General features: G+C 37.6%; 1 protein-coding gene across 1 annotated transcript in view; it reads right to left on the reverse strand.

Moving 5' to 3' along the window:
* The window catches only part of PRDM6 (PR/SET domain 6), a 77,484-nt gene that overhangs the window by 13,375 nt on the left and 50,973 nt on the right, over positions 1-13,136 (reverse strand). Inside the window, exons 5-6 of the mRNA XM_032097376.1 lie at positions 10,763-10,887; positions 7,311-7,653 (exon numbers count right to left, since the gene is read on the reverse strand). Coding sequence (XP_031953267.1) covers positions 7,311-7,653; positions 10,763-10,887 — 468 coding nt within the window. The remainder of the gene's footprint in view (positions 1-7,310; positions 7,654-10,762; positions 10,888-13,136) is intronic.

The following is a 13,136-nucleotide window of genomic DNA, read 5'->3' on the forward strand; positions in this document are numbered from 1 at the left end:
AGACCACCTATTGTTAGATCACTTTGACTGCATTTTTCTGATTCATCCACATCTTGGGAGAAAAACTATTAAAGGAGTAACCCTTCTCTTTGCAAAGGATGCATTTATCCAGTTCATACCCAGGTAATTCTGATTAACACTAAAATGTGTATTTTTTTATAAAAGCTTAGATACATGACACACATTAAGCAAAATTAATTTTAAAAAGAGACCCTAAAAATGCATTCAAATACTGTAACAGCTTAAAAAAGCTGTAGTTTGGACAATTACAGATTTAAATATGCCAACTTCTGACAACTTTGGATACTACTACGTTTCAAAGAGCAAAAAAAATTGCATTCAATAAGTACAAAAGTTATCATTCTGTTCTCTGGTAACCATTTTACTGTGCTCAGAATTTTTTTCTTGGAATAAAATCAATATGTTATTTTTCAAAAAAAATGAAAGTGGTGCTGAAGTACTGAACACAAGCAATGCTCGGTTCAGTGAGTACATTGACATGGGCAGAGCACGCCTGCCTTTGATGTAGCAGTTATGTCTTCTGCCAGCACTTTTGTCTGCACTGGCACAATGAATTAAGATGGTGACCTCGCTATAACAGAGTTTTGCAGGCAGAAGGAACAGGGACAAAGTGGCAGAAGTGTTGGTCTTCATAGGCTGTACTTTCAAAAATCCACTGCTGAGCTGAATGCACTCCCAGCTCAGAAAAACTCATTTCCTTGGAATAACCAATACCTATATTGTACCTTCTTGAGCTTCACAGTATCCATGTGAATCAAAATCTTACCAGACAGTAATTTTGCACTACAGTTAAGAACAGCTAAACTGTTTACAGCAAGGTACAGATGAGAATGATGACAGGAATCAAAAGCAGTTCAAATATTTTTTATTAAACACCTAGCTACATGGGGGCTTTTAGCTCCACACCTTTCTTTTTGGGCTCAAAGAAAGCAAATCTACTTAGAAGAAAATTTTCCTGTTGGAAAAATTACACTGTTATCATTAATCACATGCATCATTGATAAGGTATCTAGGTTTACTGACATGTAGAATCCACCAGCTTTTTGGAGAGACCCTAATCCTACAGTCTCTGACTGTATGATGGCCCACTATAGGAACACAGACCATCTAAAGAAATTCAGAGCGCAATTCTAATGTAATAGTTTTCAGGTTTTGCGGTAATTTATATTTTGAGCTTTTCCAAGTTGTGCAAGTCACATTTTTCAAAACAAAAATGCTAAGGAATAAATTTTGCTCTCTAAGCTAGACAATCTCTTAAATGATTTTGCTCTTTGGTGATGTCTTTTCTTGTCTTAAAAATTTCTTACTTTTGCAGCTGATACTTTTCTGTGTGAAAATACATCATGTATGGGACCAGTTCAAAACTCATGTTCTGCTATAAGGCCTACTGAACCCCACCAAAGCTCATGCTTTGTGCAGGGGGTGTAAAACCCTTAATGAGTACAAAGCATGTTAAGAGAAAAGAATAGAAAAATCCATATCCTTTCAACTGGAATAGCTACTGACAGACAACTGTACATTTAGATTGATTCTTTTTAGATTTTCATTTAACAAAATTGACATAGCTTTATTTGTCTTTCACTATTCCTCTGCTAAAAAAATATATTTTCCAAATTCTTACTCCTAAGTATACCTAAGCCTTATAAATTTAATTTCTAAATCTTAAATTATTAACTCTTTGAATTATTAGAATCTTGAAAAATCCAATCATTATTATCCAACACATTTTTAAATTATTTCCATTATGATGAATAGGTTTTTAGTGTGGCCTCTTTGGAAGTGAATTTGCTCTTTTCAAGGGGCATATGGAATTCTAGTGCAATTCTTAGAAGAGAAATTCCTTGTGAGCTCCCAAATACTAGTAACTCTATCAGTGAAACACTCTCATCCCAGAGAGACAAAACAGCACAGCACAGTAATTCTTTTCCCTTAGAAAGAACTAGAAAACCACCAGTTGAAAGGAGAGGCTGGCATGTGGTTGAAAGTGTTTTTCTTCCTGTTGAGGGCTAAGAAGTAGAAAACCAACATGATCATGGAATTACAGAATGGTCTGTGTTGAAAGGGGCCTTAAGACCAGCTTGTTTCCGCCGCCCTGCTATGGGCAGGGACACCTTCCACTCAAGGCCCCATCCTATTTGGCCTTGATTATTCCCAGGATGGGGCATCAACAGCTTCTCTGGGAAAATTTCCAGTCTGTCTCACCACCCTCACACCAAAAAATTTCTTTCTTATGTCCAATGTAAATTTACCCTCTTTCAGTTTAAGGCCATTTCCCCTTGTTCTATCACTAAATGTCCTCACAAAAAGACTCTCTCTAGCTTTCTCGCAGGCCTCTGTGGGTACTGGAAGGCTCATATACGATCTTCTACAGCAGGCAGTTTTTTGTTCTCCCAGTCCCTGCCTTTGGCTTCTGTGACATGGTGGTGTGACTGGAATACTTGCCAGTGAATTTGCTGACTAGATCAGCCTTTTCCATGTCCCAGGTCACCAGGCCTTCTGCTTCCTTTTAGAGAGGGTCCACATTTTCCCTAGTCTTCCTTTTATCACCAATGTAACAACAGAAACTTTTGTTGTTCTAGATGTCCCTGCCCACATTTAATCCTATCAGGGTTTTAGCTTTCCTAAAGAGATCTCTGACTGCTTAGAGAATCTGTCTGTATATCTCCCAGACTACCTGTCTGTGCTTCCATCCTCGATGGGCTTCCTTTTTGCCTTTGAATTCATCCAGGAATTCCCCATTCATCCATGCAGGCCTCCTGGTGATTTTGCCTGACTTCCTCTTTGCTCCTGAGCTTGGAAGACATGATTGATCTCGTGGTCTCGAAGAGTGGAACACAGGGCTCCCTTGAACCCAGGACAGCTTTCAACATTGTTATAGCGGGGAGGCTGCCACACCACAACCTCTGCACAGAACTCCAAAAGCAGGGCAGGTTGAAGAGAGGCCAGCATCAGCTTTCAGGACCAGGCCTTTGTACAGCGCACAGCTTTAAGAGCACAGCTGCAGTCAGAAGAGTTAGGTCACAGCTGTGCTCATAGGATGGTATTTTTGAGGAATGCCCTCTTCTAGCAAGTTGAATTAAGACTGGAGAACAAAGTGACGCTTCAGGATACTGCTAACTTGCGCACAGAAACATCCCTGGCAGAGGCATGGGTGGCTACCTTCACTGCCTCTGGGCTCCACATCCCCTGCTGCCTTGGGGTTCCCTTTAGGCAGCACAACTGCTCTTCCAAGCACCTCAGGCACCATGCAGCAGCAGGGATGGCAGAGCTGGACCTGCTGGGAGTTCTGCAATCATCTGTTACAAATGTTTGTGCAGAAACTAGCAAAAGCAGAAAGCCAGCACACTTGGAGCATCTGCAAGCTTCTCAAGTTGACAGGGAGAGTTGCTGCTCTGTACACCCATTATTGTTATTAGTTCTGAGTCCTGGGCACTTGCAAACCTTTATGAAAAGGTTGTGCACGAACCAGCATTAAATTCAGCATGAAGTTTATTTTAACTGAGCAATACTCAATAAACAGAAATAGACAATTCTTGTTCAACACACATATTTTTTCTAAGTCTGTTTTGGAGAGATTCAAATCAATTAGTGGACTTGGGGAGAGCATCAAGGTCAAAGACACAGAACCTATAAAGAAAATATAAATAGAAAATGGACTAAGCCATGATCTTAGAGAAAAAGATCTATTAATTTGGTAACTTCAACTTCCTGTTAAGAAAAACAAAACAAAACAAAACAAAACAAAACAAAAAACAAAACAAAACTTACTATTTAATATTGAGGTGATACAGCAAAACATGAGTAAAATAGTATCTTTTGAGTAAACAAGAATTGTGAGTGCCAGATCACACCCATAATCTATCATCCATGAACACATTTATGGAGTGTGCTTTCCCTCGGATTATCAACTTGAATACCTGGCAATCAATGAGAATATGTATCACACAGATGTACAGGTTGTACATGAAAATATGCCACACAAAACTCTTGAGAACTGAAGACTTCTGCCTTCCCTCAACACCAATGTATCCTTAATCTGGTGATCATAGTGAGGTGGAGCAGCAATGTCATTAAAAAAGACTGTCATTATCAGAAAAGTGGTTACTGTTAAAAAAAAGACAAAACCAACTTCTCTACAAATTGTTCACTATAACAAAGAGTTTTGGTTAGACACTTTTTTTAGCCTTCCAATAGGATTGTTGGGAATTTCTGCAGCAGAAGGAAGGAAATAATTAAAAAAAAAATTCAACAAAACAAACAGAAAAACCTCACCAAAATGGACTTTCAACTCTTGCTTCCAGAAATATTTTCTCAAACAGCATCTGTCTGGTCAAGGCTTGAAAAAAGTCTCAAAGACTCAGAAGGTCCCAGAATTCAAGACTTTATCGATTTAAATTTCCACCTCCCACACCCACTTCAACCCCAATTACCATTGACTTCAAAGAGAAGCCCTAGAAAATGTAACAAGCTAAAAAAAAATTCAATGGAAAGGGAGAAGTAAAATACAAGTAAACCAGTAAATAATTAAAAGTCAATTTAAATCAAAATCTTAAAATAAAACAAAAAACCCAGGAGATGATTTTAATAATTTCTCCTATTTGGCATTCATAGTATTTTAAAATAATTTTTATTTATTAAGTGATCTGCCCGTTCAATAGGATCATTTATTTCTTACTACTTCATGGAATTATGTCTATTATGGCCTGTTTTATGTCTGCTCTCATTTAGATGTTCTCTTAATCTCAGTTGTTGTATTATCTTTGTTTGGATTCTCAAGCTTCAAGTAGTCTGCTTTTCTCAAATTTCAGAGCATGAATTGGACTCCTGTATGGATTCAAAGGTGTTTTCCCTGCACAGCATATCTGAAAAACAAATACTAAACCAGAACAGATAGACTAAAGTCTATTTCCTAGAGATGACAGGCCCTGCTGCTTCAGTCACATCAAAGATGCAGTGACCGGTGTGCTCACAAATTGCTGACAATGAACGAAGAGCTGTTTATCAGCTGGAGCGGTGCTGCAGATGTCATTGAGAAAATAAAAACCAAAGAGATGCATCCAGTACTTTGGGCTGGTATTCTTTCACAAATCATACCTTACTTTCATGTCTCCTGGAAATTTTGTGCAACACTTTAAAAATTTTTCATCTAGAGTTACGCAATATGTTTAAGAAACCAAAGGCAACTTTTTCTAGATACTGTATCACAAAATAACTGGTACCAGCTAAAAGACAAAAAGTTGCCTGTGATGTAAGCTCAAACTGTAATGATTTCTAAGCAGGGATATGAGAACCCTGATCCCAGGGCAGCAACTGTTATTTATGGTAATTTCAAACATGGAATGAATTGCAATGACCTTAAACATAGCAAGATGATTTCCTACTATGCTCTAGGGTATTCTGAGCTGACAGTGCTCCACACTTTCCTGTGGAAGCTACTAGTCAGGTGGGCACAGGAGAGACTGAGAGGTGAGACATCATGAATCAGCCCCCTACTAATGAGGATGTTCACTTTAAGAGTGAAGACCTGAAATCCAGTCTGTGTTTCAGACAATATTTGACACAAGCTGCTGAAGAGAAAATAAATAAAAATAAATGAAAGTAAATAAAATTAATTTTAAAAACTGAATCTGTAGCCTCTGAGATTAAAGATCTAATGGTAAGACAAACTTATTTTCTTTCTCTGACAAAATGAGTATTTGACTGTCGCCCAGAGTGCAGAATAGTACCATTAAAAAAGACTCTTCTTCATTAACTGCAACTTGCTTCTTCATAAAGGGAGAGGGGTTCAAGTAAAGGATGTAATCTAGGTGTCACATCTGATTGGATCAATCACTGAAAAAGTATGTGAAACACCTCACAATGTGCCTTTTCTAGTCTCTAGGCTCTTCCAGACTGATGCACCATTTTATGCTTTACAATATGCTTAGGGTGCTTTAACACTGGAAACATGAAAGTCCAGGATATTTAGGAGTAGATGTTTCAGGACCAATATTCTACATTGTGACACTTAAATGGCCAGTTGAGTCCTACAGCTTCCTTAGCAAGGCATATGCTTCTGCTAAGGCCAGCTTAAAATCCTGAAAATGTTGAAAGGGCTTGTTTTCTTTCACAATATTATAAATTCTTTAATTTCTATGAAGATTTGCTTAGAATCTAGTTAGCCCCTAGCATGTTTGACATTTCTTCTGGAAAAATGGACTTCTTCTCTAATATCTCCATACCCACAGAACCACACAAGCATATGTGTACATGTAGATAGTACACAAAGTACACAAAGAGACAAAGACATGCACACAAACACATGCACAGACTCATTCTTTGCTACTTTTTGGTAGTGTTTTGTTAACTGTAATTCACAATTAAATGCTGCTTTTAGAACAACCTTCCAGGGATTCAGCTGTTCTGCTCAAATCTTCACAGTGGAAGAAGAGACAAAACACGAGCAGCCTTTTTTATTGAATTAATTTGATTTTTCTCTTTTGTCCTGCCAGCTATCAAAATTGTCAAATAAACCAGCTTTGATTCATAAATAATGGTTCCATTATATTTACTGTGCCACCGGTCAGAGTACCTGAAATTTTAATTCACTTGTTCAGCTAAATTTCATCCTCAGTTCACAGCCATAAAATTCTGTATTGACAAACTTTCAAACCAACTTTGACTCTGAGGTATCTAGTCAACATTTTTCTTCTGTGTGGATATTAGTTTATTGAATAAGTGGCATCTGTTTTCCTCCACATCACTGGTGGAGTAGGTATTTCCTTTTGACAGCTTTGTACGATTTATGGGTTTGCATGCTATGAAGAAAAATAGTACTAAGCAAAAAATTCCAATTCATTACCTCTTAGTACTTAATTAAGTTCATACACATTGCACACTATAGCTGAACCCTGAAATGACTGTGGCAGCCACTGAGCAGCAAGTTAGATTATGTATGGAAGACAGAGAGACTTTTAATTTTCTTGACCTCATTTTTTCCATCTATGATATTCATAAATTTTCATTCTATTTTGTTGCTTCCATCAGATGTACCAAACCACTCTAAAAACAAGATTATATCCTTAGCTATTTCCTTTTATCTGCACATTTATGCACCGAATGTTTTTACAAATAGTGAAGGCAAGCAATAGTTTTTATCAGCTTACTTCACGCAGCTGCCGATGAATTATGTCATACAGGCTCCCCATAATAATGGTTTGGTTTTGAAAATAATAACAGCTTGATAAAAGAAGAAAGCAGTGGATCTGGCTATCAGTAGATACAGAAAAAAAAGAGAGCCTGGGCTTTACCTGTCGGGGTTCTGCGTACACACATGCATCTGTAAGAGGATCCGCTGGGTGAAAGTCTTAAAGCATTGCCCACATTTCCAAAGATGCCAGTCACTGAACTCAGAATTTAGTTGGCTTGTTGAAGTTGGGCTTGCAAGAACTCGTTGGTTTTTGACACTGATCTGGTTAAATCCTGACTCGATGGACCCAGACTTATCCAGGAGAGAAAAATTTCTGCTACACGGAGTCTGTGGAAATACTATGGATCGCTGTGGAGTGGCAGGGGATAGTTTGCTACTTTTATTAAATGGCTGTAGGGTGTCTTGTCTGGACATGGCCTCCATTACAGTCGAAGGGACATTCACTGGGAGAAAACAAGAAAATTAAATAAGATCCTTTTTATGCCTTTTTAAAGCTAGTACAATTTTGGGAGACACCAAAAAAAATCAACATCCATTTTCTTGACACTACAATGAAACAATTTTATTTTAACAATGTACAAAAAAAAAGGGGGGGGCGGGGAAGAAAAGAAGGACTTGAGTGAGACAGTGATCTGAATGGATGGTGCTGATTCTGTGACACTGAAATGAAAATTCATGCAAGGGAGTGTCTGAGACTGAAAGGACCCAGAGAAGCCTGACTGTGATATACATTTATTACACTATGGGTTTGTCATCTGAAAGAAAAAGCTGCGCCACTTGTGATACCCTGACTCTGCATGTTGCAGTCAGCATGTCTGACTGCTATATCCCAGACAAGCATGGATTTTGAGAGCATGGAGAAAAAATCCCTGCTCGGACACTCCTCAAGATACAAGAGAACTTAAATATCTACTGCAGCAATAGTTCCCTTATCCTACAAAAGGGTAGCCTCTAAGGATATTATACTATTCCATCTCACAAATAGTCACACTGCCAATGCAGTTAAGAAGCCAGGGACTTCACCATGCCTCTAATGCCTGAGTTTAATAGCAGGTAGGTCACCATGAAACACTGCAAAATATAGGCAGAGAGGCCTTTGTGCACCAGTTTCCCACCTACAAAACAGGCATAAAAATTTTTTCAGGTCCCATGAAAATTGTTTCTAGTCATATGATCATCAATTAACTCCAGCTTCTGAGGCACTCAGATATTTCAGCAACAAATGCAATATGCTTTTCACAAAGAAGTGATTTAGTGCTGAATTTGAATGTTTTGTGATAAGAAAAGCAGGAGGTCAAGCAAGTAGAAGAAATTGAACAACTGCCTCACACCTTGAGAACCATGTAGATCATACAGTGAATAAGGTAAGAGTCCTGTGGAGAAATAGTCAACTGACAAAAACTTGCACCACAATGCAAAAATGAATATAATTTAGGCCATCTGGACCAAGTAACTTCTGATGCTTTCTAATTTTGGACCGCTCAGACTCATGAGATAATATTTTAATGGAATTTTTTAAATTAAATATGTTATTTATATATATATAAGTATGTGTACACAAATTTAGTTACTGTCACAAACTGTTTATGTCTACAAATAGGTACATAGCCTGTACTAAACTCTTGATTAGAAAGTAAAATTCTGGTTTGGTAAGTCATGACAATAGATTTCTAAGCGCAAACGTGAGAATTAAAGTTGTAAGCTGGCATCAGCCAACATTTTTTAATATATAAAAAAAAAAGGCAAATTAATATTTGGTAATATCTTAAATCCTGCCAGATGTTTTAGGGTTATGTTCTAATATCTATGATCAATCACAATTATTCAAATATTATATTATTACAAGATATTTAGTTTATGTCAGTTGAGGGCCTTCCTAATCTTTTCTTTTTTGTAGTATCTGAGAACATAATTTCTAAGTAGAGTTACATCCATAGAGCTGTCTATCACAAGTTTCCAGACATAAAATATGTCTTCTATGTCTCTTCAGTACCAGGAGCAATTTATATACTATCATTTTGCCCCAATACACTCAGAAGAAGGGGATCACTTTTTTTTTCTTTTTCTTTTCTTTAAGTTGTACTCATAAAAGTCCACAGAAGCAATGAGATTAGGGTAATAAAGACCTAAGGAATGTAGGCAGAACTTGTGCTAGTGACAACACCCCTGTGCAGAAGATAAGCAGAAGGTACACTGTGGGAGTTTAAGTGGGACTTAAGTCCTATACCAGTCTGCAGCTGGCTACATGGTTAGAGATTAATTTCATCTAGTCATGTCTCTCTGGATGAAACTCTGGTTTGTCTCACAGCAAAGCAGCAAGTGACAATATTCACAGATTTTAGCCATAATGCTCTGTTTTTCAAATAAAATTTTTGTAGTCTTCAGCTCCTGAAAAAAAAAAAAATTCTATATTGTACACTGCAGAGCATGACTTTCATCAGCAAATATTTCTGCCAGTAACTAAATGTTCTTTTAAACTTTTCTCAAGCCCAACAGATTTGAAAACTCAAGATGGGAAAGGATGTTTATTTTTGACAGTTCAATCCCTGCTATCTTGCTGTTTAATTGCTTCATGATTCAGTATTTGAGTTGCTACAAGACGCTAGTTCATCCTAGCAGTTCATCCTGTTTAAGTGTCCAAGCACAGGACCAAAACCATACATTTTATATTTATTAAGTGTAGGCGGCCACAGGGTTACCTTAAATCAAAGTCAATGAGTCCATTATTGTTTTCTTCCACCACATAGATACATATAGTTGCCAAAATGCATGCAAGCTCTAAACAACTCTCACACACAAGCAGTAAAACTGAAGGGTGTTCCTGAATCACCTATTTCCATCACAAAGTATCCAGCACTAGGTTGCATTTGTATCATAAGTTGCATGCTTAGTTTTGTGAGGAATCCTAGCAAACTAAAAGTAAAATATTGAAAACAGGTAAAAGAATGGGTGAAAATGGGGATGGTCAGGATGGAACAGAGGTTTATTGTCATTTCAAGGTATTTACATTCAGTTGGTATTTTAAAAAGCTGGTTCTTATGTTGAACCACAAGGATCTAAACTCTTAAATCAGCCAGCCAAAGCTTTTCTCAACATGATCAGAGGTAATAGAACAAAGAATCACTAACAGAGGCCCTGTGGGCTTGCAATGCATTACTGTTTTGGCAACACAGTGTTTTGTGATAGGTCTGGCAACAACGGGGAGAACCAAACTGTTTGCAATAGATTAATTAATCACTTATATAGAAAAGTGATTCTAGCCATACCATGATTTTGCCCAGTTTAAGTATATCAGCTTACCTTGAATATACTCCACTTCCATTAAATGCTGTAGAATCAGAGAATCATAGAAGGTTTTTAGTCGGAAGGGACCTTAAAGACCCTCTAGTTCCAACTCCCCTGCCACGGAGAGGAGGTTGCTCAAAGCTTCATCAAGACTGGCCTTGAACTTCCAGGGACAGAGCACCCTCTAAAACACTCTATGGATATAGCTGATTAGGCATGAAAGAGGAAGTATGACTTACAGAGGTAGAAATATAAGGAAGAACTTACAATTCTCATCTTGTGCAATGCACTGGAGAGGGATTCCAAAGAAAGATGTGTAGCTGTCATTGTACCACACCAACAGCTCAGTGCCCCTGGGGATATCTATACAAGCCCGGTAGAATATATTTGACCTAATCAAGAGAAAAAGAAAACATTGCATAATTTAGGAATAGAGCATTCTCCTCTTATATTACATGGTATATCAGTAGAAATTCTTAGTTTTGGAAGCATTTCTGCAGATAACTAAATGAATAACCTACTGATTGTTTTTAAACCAAATCTGTCATTAGAGAAGGACTTTGTTCCTGTAGCACAGGCTAACAACAACATTACAGGCAAGTTTGCACCTAACATGCACAAAACACTAAGGTTTTAGAAGAACTGAGATTTTATGAAAATACAGGTATTTTCTTACAACATCTGTGTCAGGAGGATTTTAGAATGGTAGATTTTGCTTACACATTATAAACATCTGAGTGGTGAGCACAGATCAGCAAGTTCAGCCATTTAAACAGCCTTGCATTTGTCATCTAAGCTAATGTTAACATATTTTAGGGTAAATAGAAAACAGCTCTTTTATGTGAATAAGTTCATTTAGCAAGACCATTGAATTAGTGTGAAGTGACCTTTCATGACAGTAATATACCATCAAAAGAGAGATCTTGGATTGTTGAGAAGAACAGACTTTGACTTAGGGGAAATGAAAAATTGGGGTTAATCGGATCACGAAGCCATTAAATCTTCCCCTGTGTGGACCATGAGGGCAGTGCCAATGATCCTTTAGTATGTATAAATTAGTATTACCACAGGTGTGATATCACATTGCTCCTGCGGGAAAAGACTGGGTATTTCTAGACCACTAAAGTGGGAACCGAGGGGGGAAAAAGGGAAAATCGTAATGCCTTTAGCATAAAAACAAGAGCCTTATACTGAACTTGCACTGATGCAAATAGCTTCAGAGTGATACTTCTGCAGTTAACAGATTTACATGGCAGCAAAGACTGTGTAAGATTAGAATCAGGCACAAGATAAAAGACAACTATTTTCAGTTTGCAGTGGCTTTTCCCTTATGCTTCACATGGAAGAGTAAAACATACTCCTGTGAGATGGATAGAAATTCAATAAACACAAGAAGAATAGTCCGCTCTTGCTGAAGGATTACATACCAAAATGATACAGTCAAAGTACCAAGAAATGACCATTTTTTATAACAGCTTATGTTAGGCAGAAAAATATCTATAGACAAAAAAAAAAAAAAGAAAAAAAAGTTAGGCCTCAACCAGTTTTCTGAGTGAAGAATTGCTACAAACATTATTCTGAAGTTCAAGATAAAAGTGTTTAGGGTTGGTAGGCCTTAAATTTAGACTTTCTATAAAGAATTGGCTGTAGCAATGCAATTTGTTCCTTGTATAACACTGCAGACATAAGGAGAATCTTCTACCACATTTTTCATGGCAGTGAGATATGCACTTGTCAACATATTTTGTCACCGCAAAGTGGCTCTTGGCAACAGGATCATAAAGATCAATAAAAAAGTGCAGATTCTCAATATTTTACTAGCAGCTGCAAAAATTTCATTTATCTTGTTATTTTCCTCGCTTACTGCCACCCTGTCTCAGGAGGGCACTGCTAGCTAAGCAGAACGGTTTTCTTAGCCTTCTATGAATATCTGACAAAAACTCTCCCCTTTCTGTATCCCCTTCATCTTCCCTCCTCCTCCTTCTCCTCCTCCTCTCTCTTTCTTCCCAGAGCTATGCATTTAGTTAATTCTTTCCACTGTTACATAAAAATGAAAATCGGAGCCACACTATAAATTACCAGCATCTCTTAACTTGAGAAAAATTGAGTCTACTTTGTACTTCACCCTTGTAACATTTCATCTCTCAGTTTGGCTTCCCTTAACATAAACACAGCAGCCCAGCAAATGAATGTGCTAAAACCAAATGACACACTTTGCCGCTGAAAGAGCAGAACTGTTTTTGAGCAATGGGTGGTCTGTGGGGCTTGAAGTGGGCAGGGAAAAAAAGTGTAAGTGTACACCGTCCCTTACAAGTGTGCAGAGCTTCCAAAACTCGCAGAAATCTCTGCATGCTGAAGTACATCAAAGGGATTTTTCCCTTTTCGGATAATATTTCCTTTGCTGACATGTATTTAGTATTGTGGTTGGATGACTCATAAAGATAGCTTCATGGCGTCCCAACGCAGTTGAAGCAGAACACATGCCAACAAACATTATTGTCAGCCTCAAAATAAAAACAAAACGTTCAGCTAAGGGTCAATCAATCAAGAGCACTTTGAAGAAAATTCCATTTAGATATTACAAATCATAACAGAATGAATTTAAACCAGCTGACTTTCTGTGAGGAGGACGTCCATGTAC

This window comes from Corvus moneduloides, chromosome Z (genome assembly GCF_009650955.1).
Source record: "Corvus moneduloides isolate bCorMon1 chromosome Z, bCorMon1.pri, whole genome shotgun sequence".
NCBI classification, from domain to species: domain Eukaryota; kingdom Metazoa; phylum Chordata; class Aves; order Passeriformes; family Corvidae; genus Corvus; species Corvus moneduloides.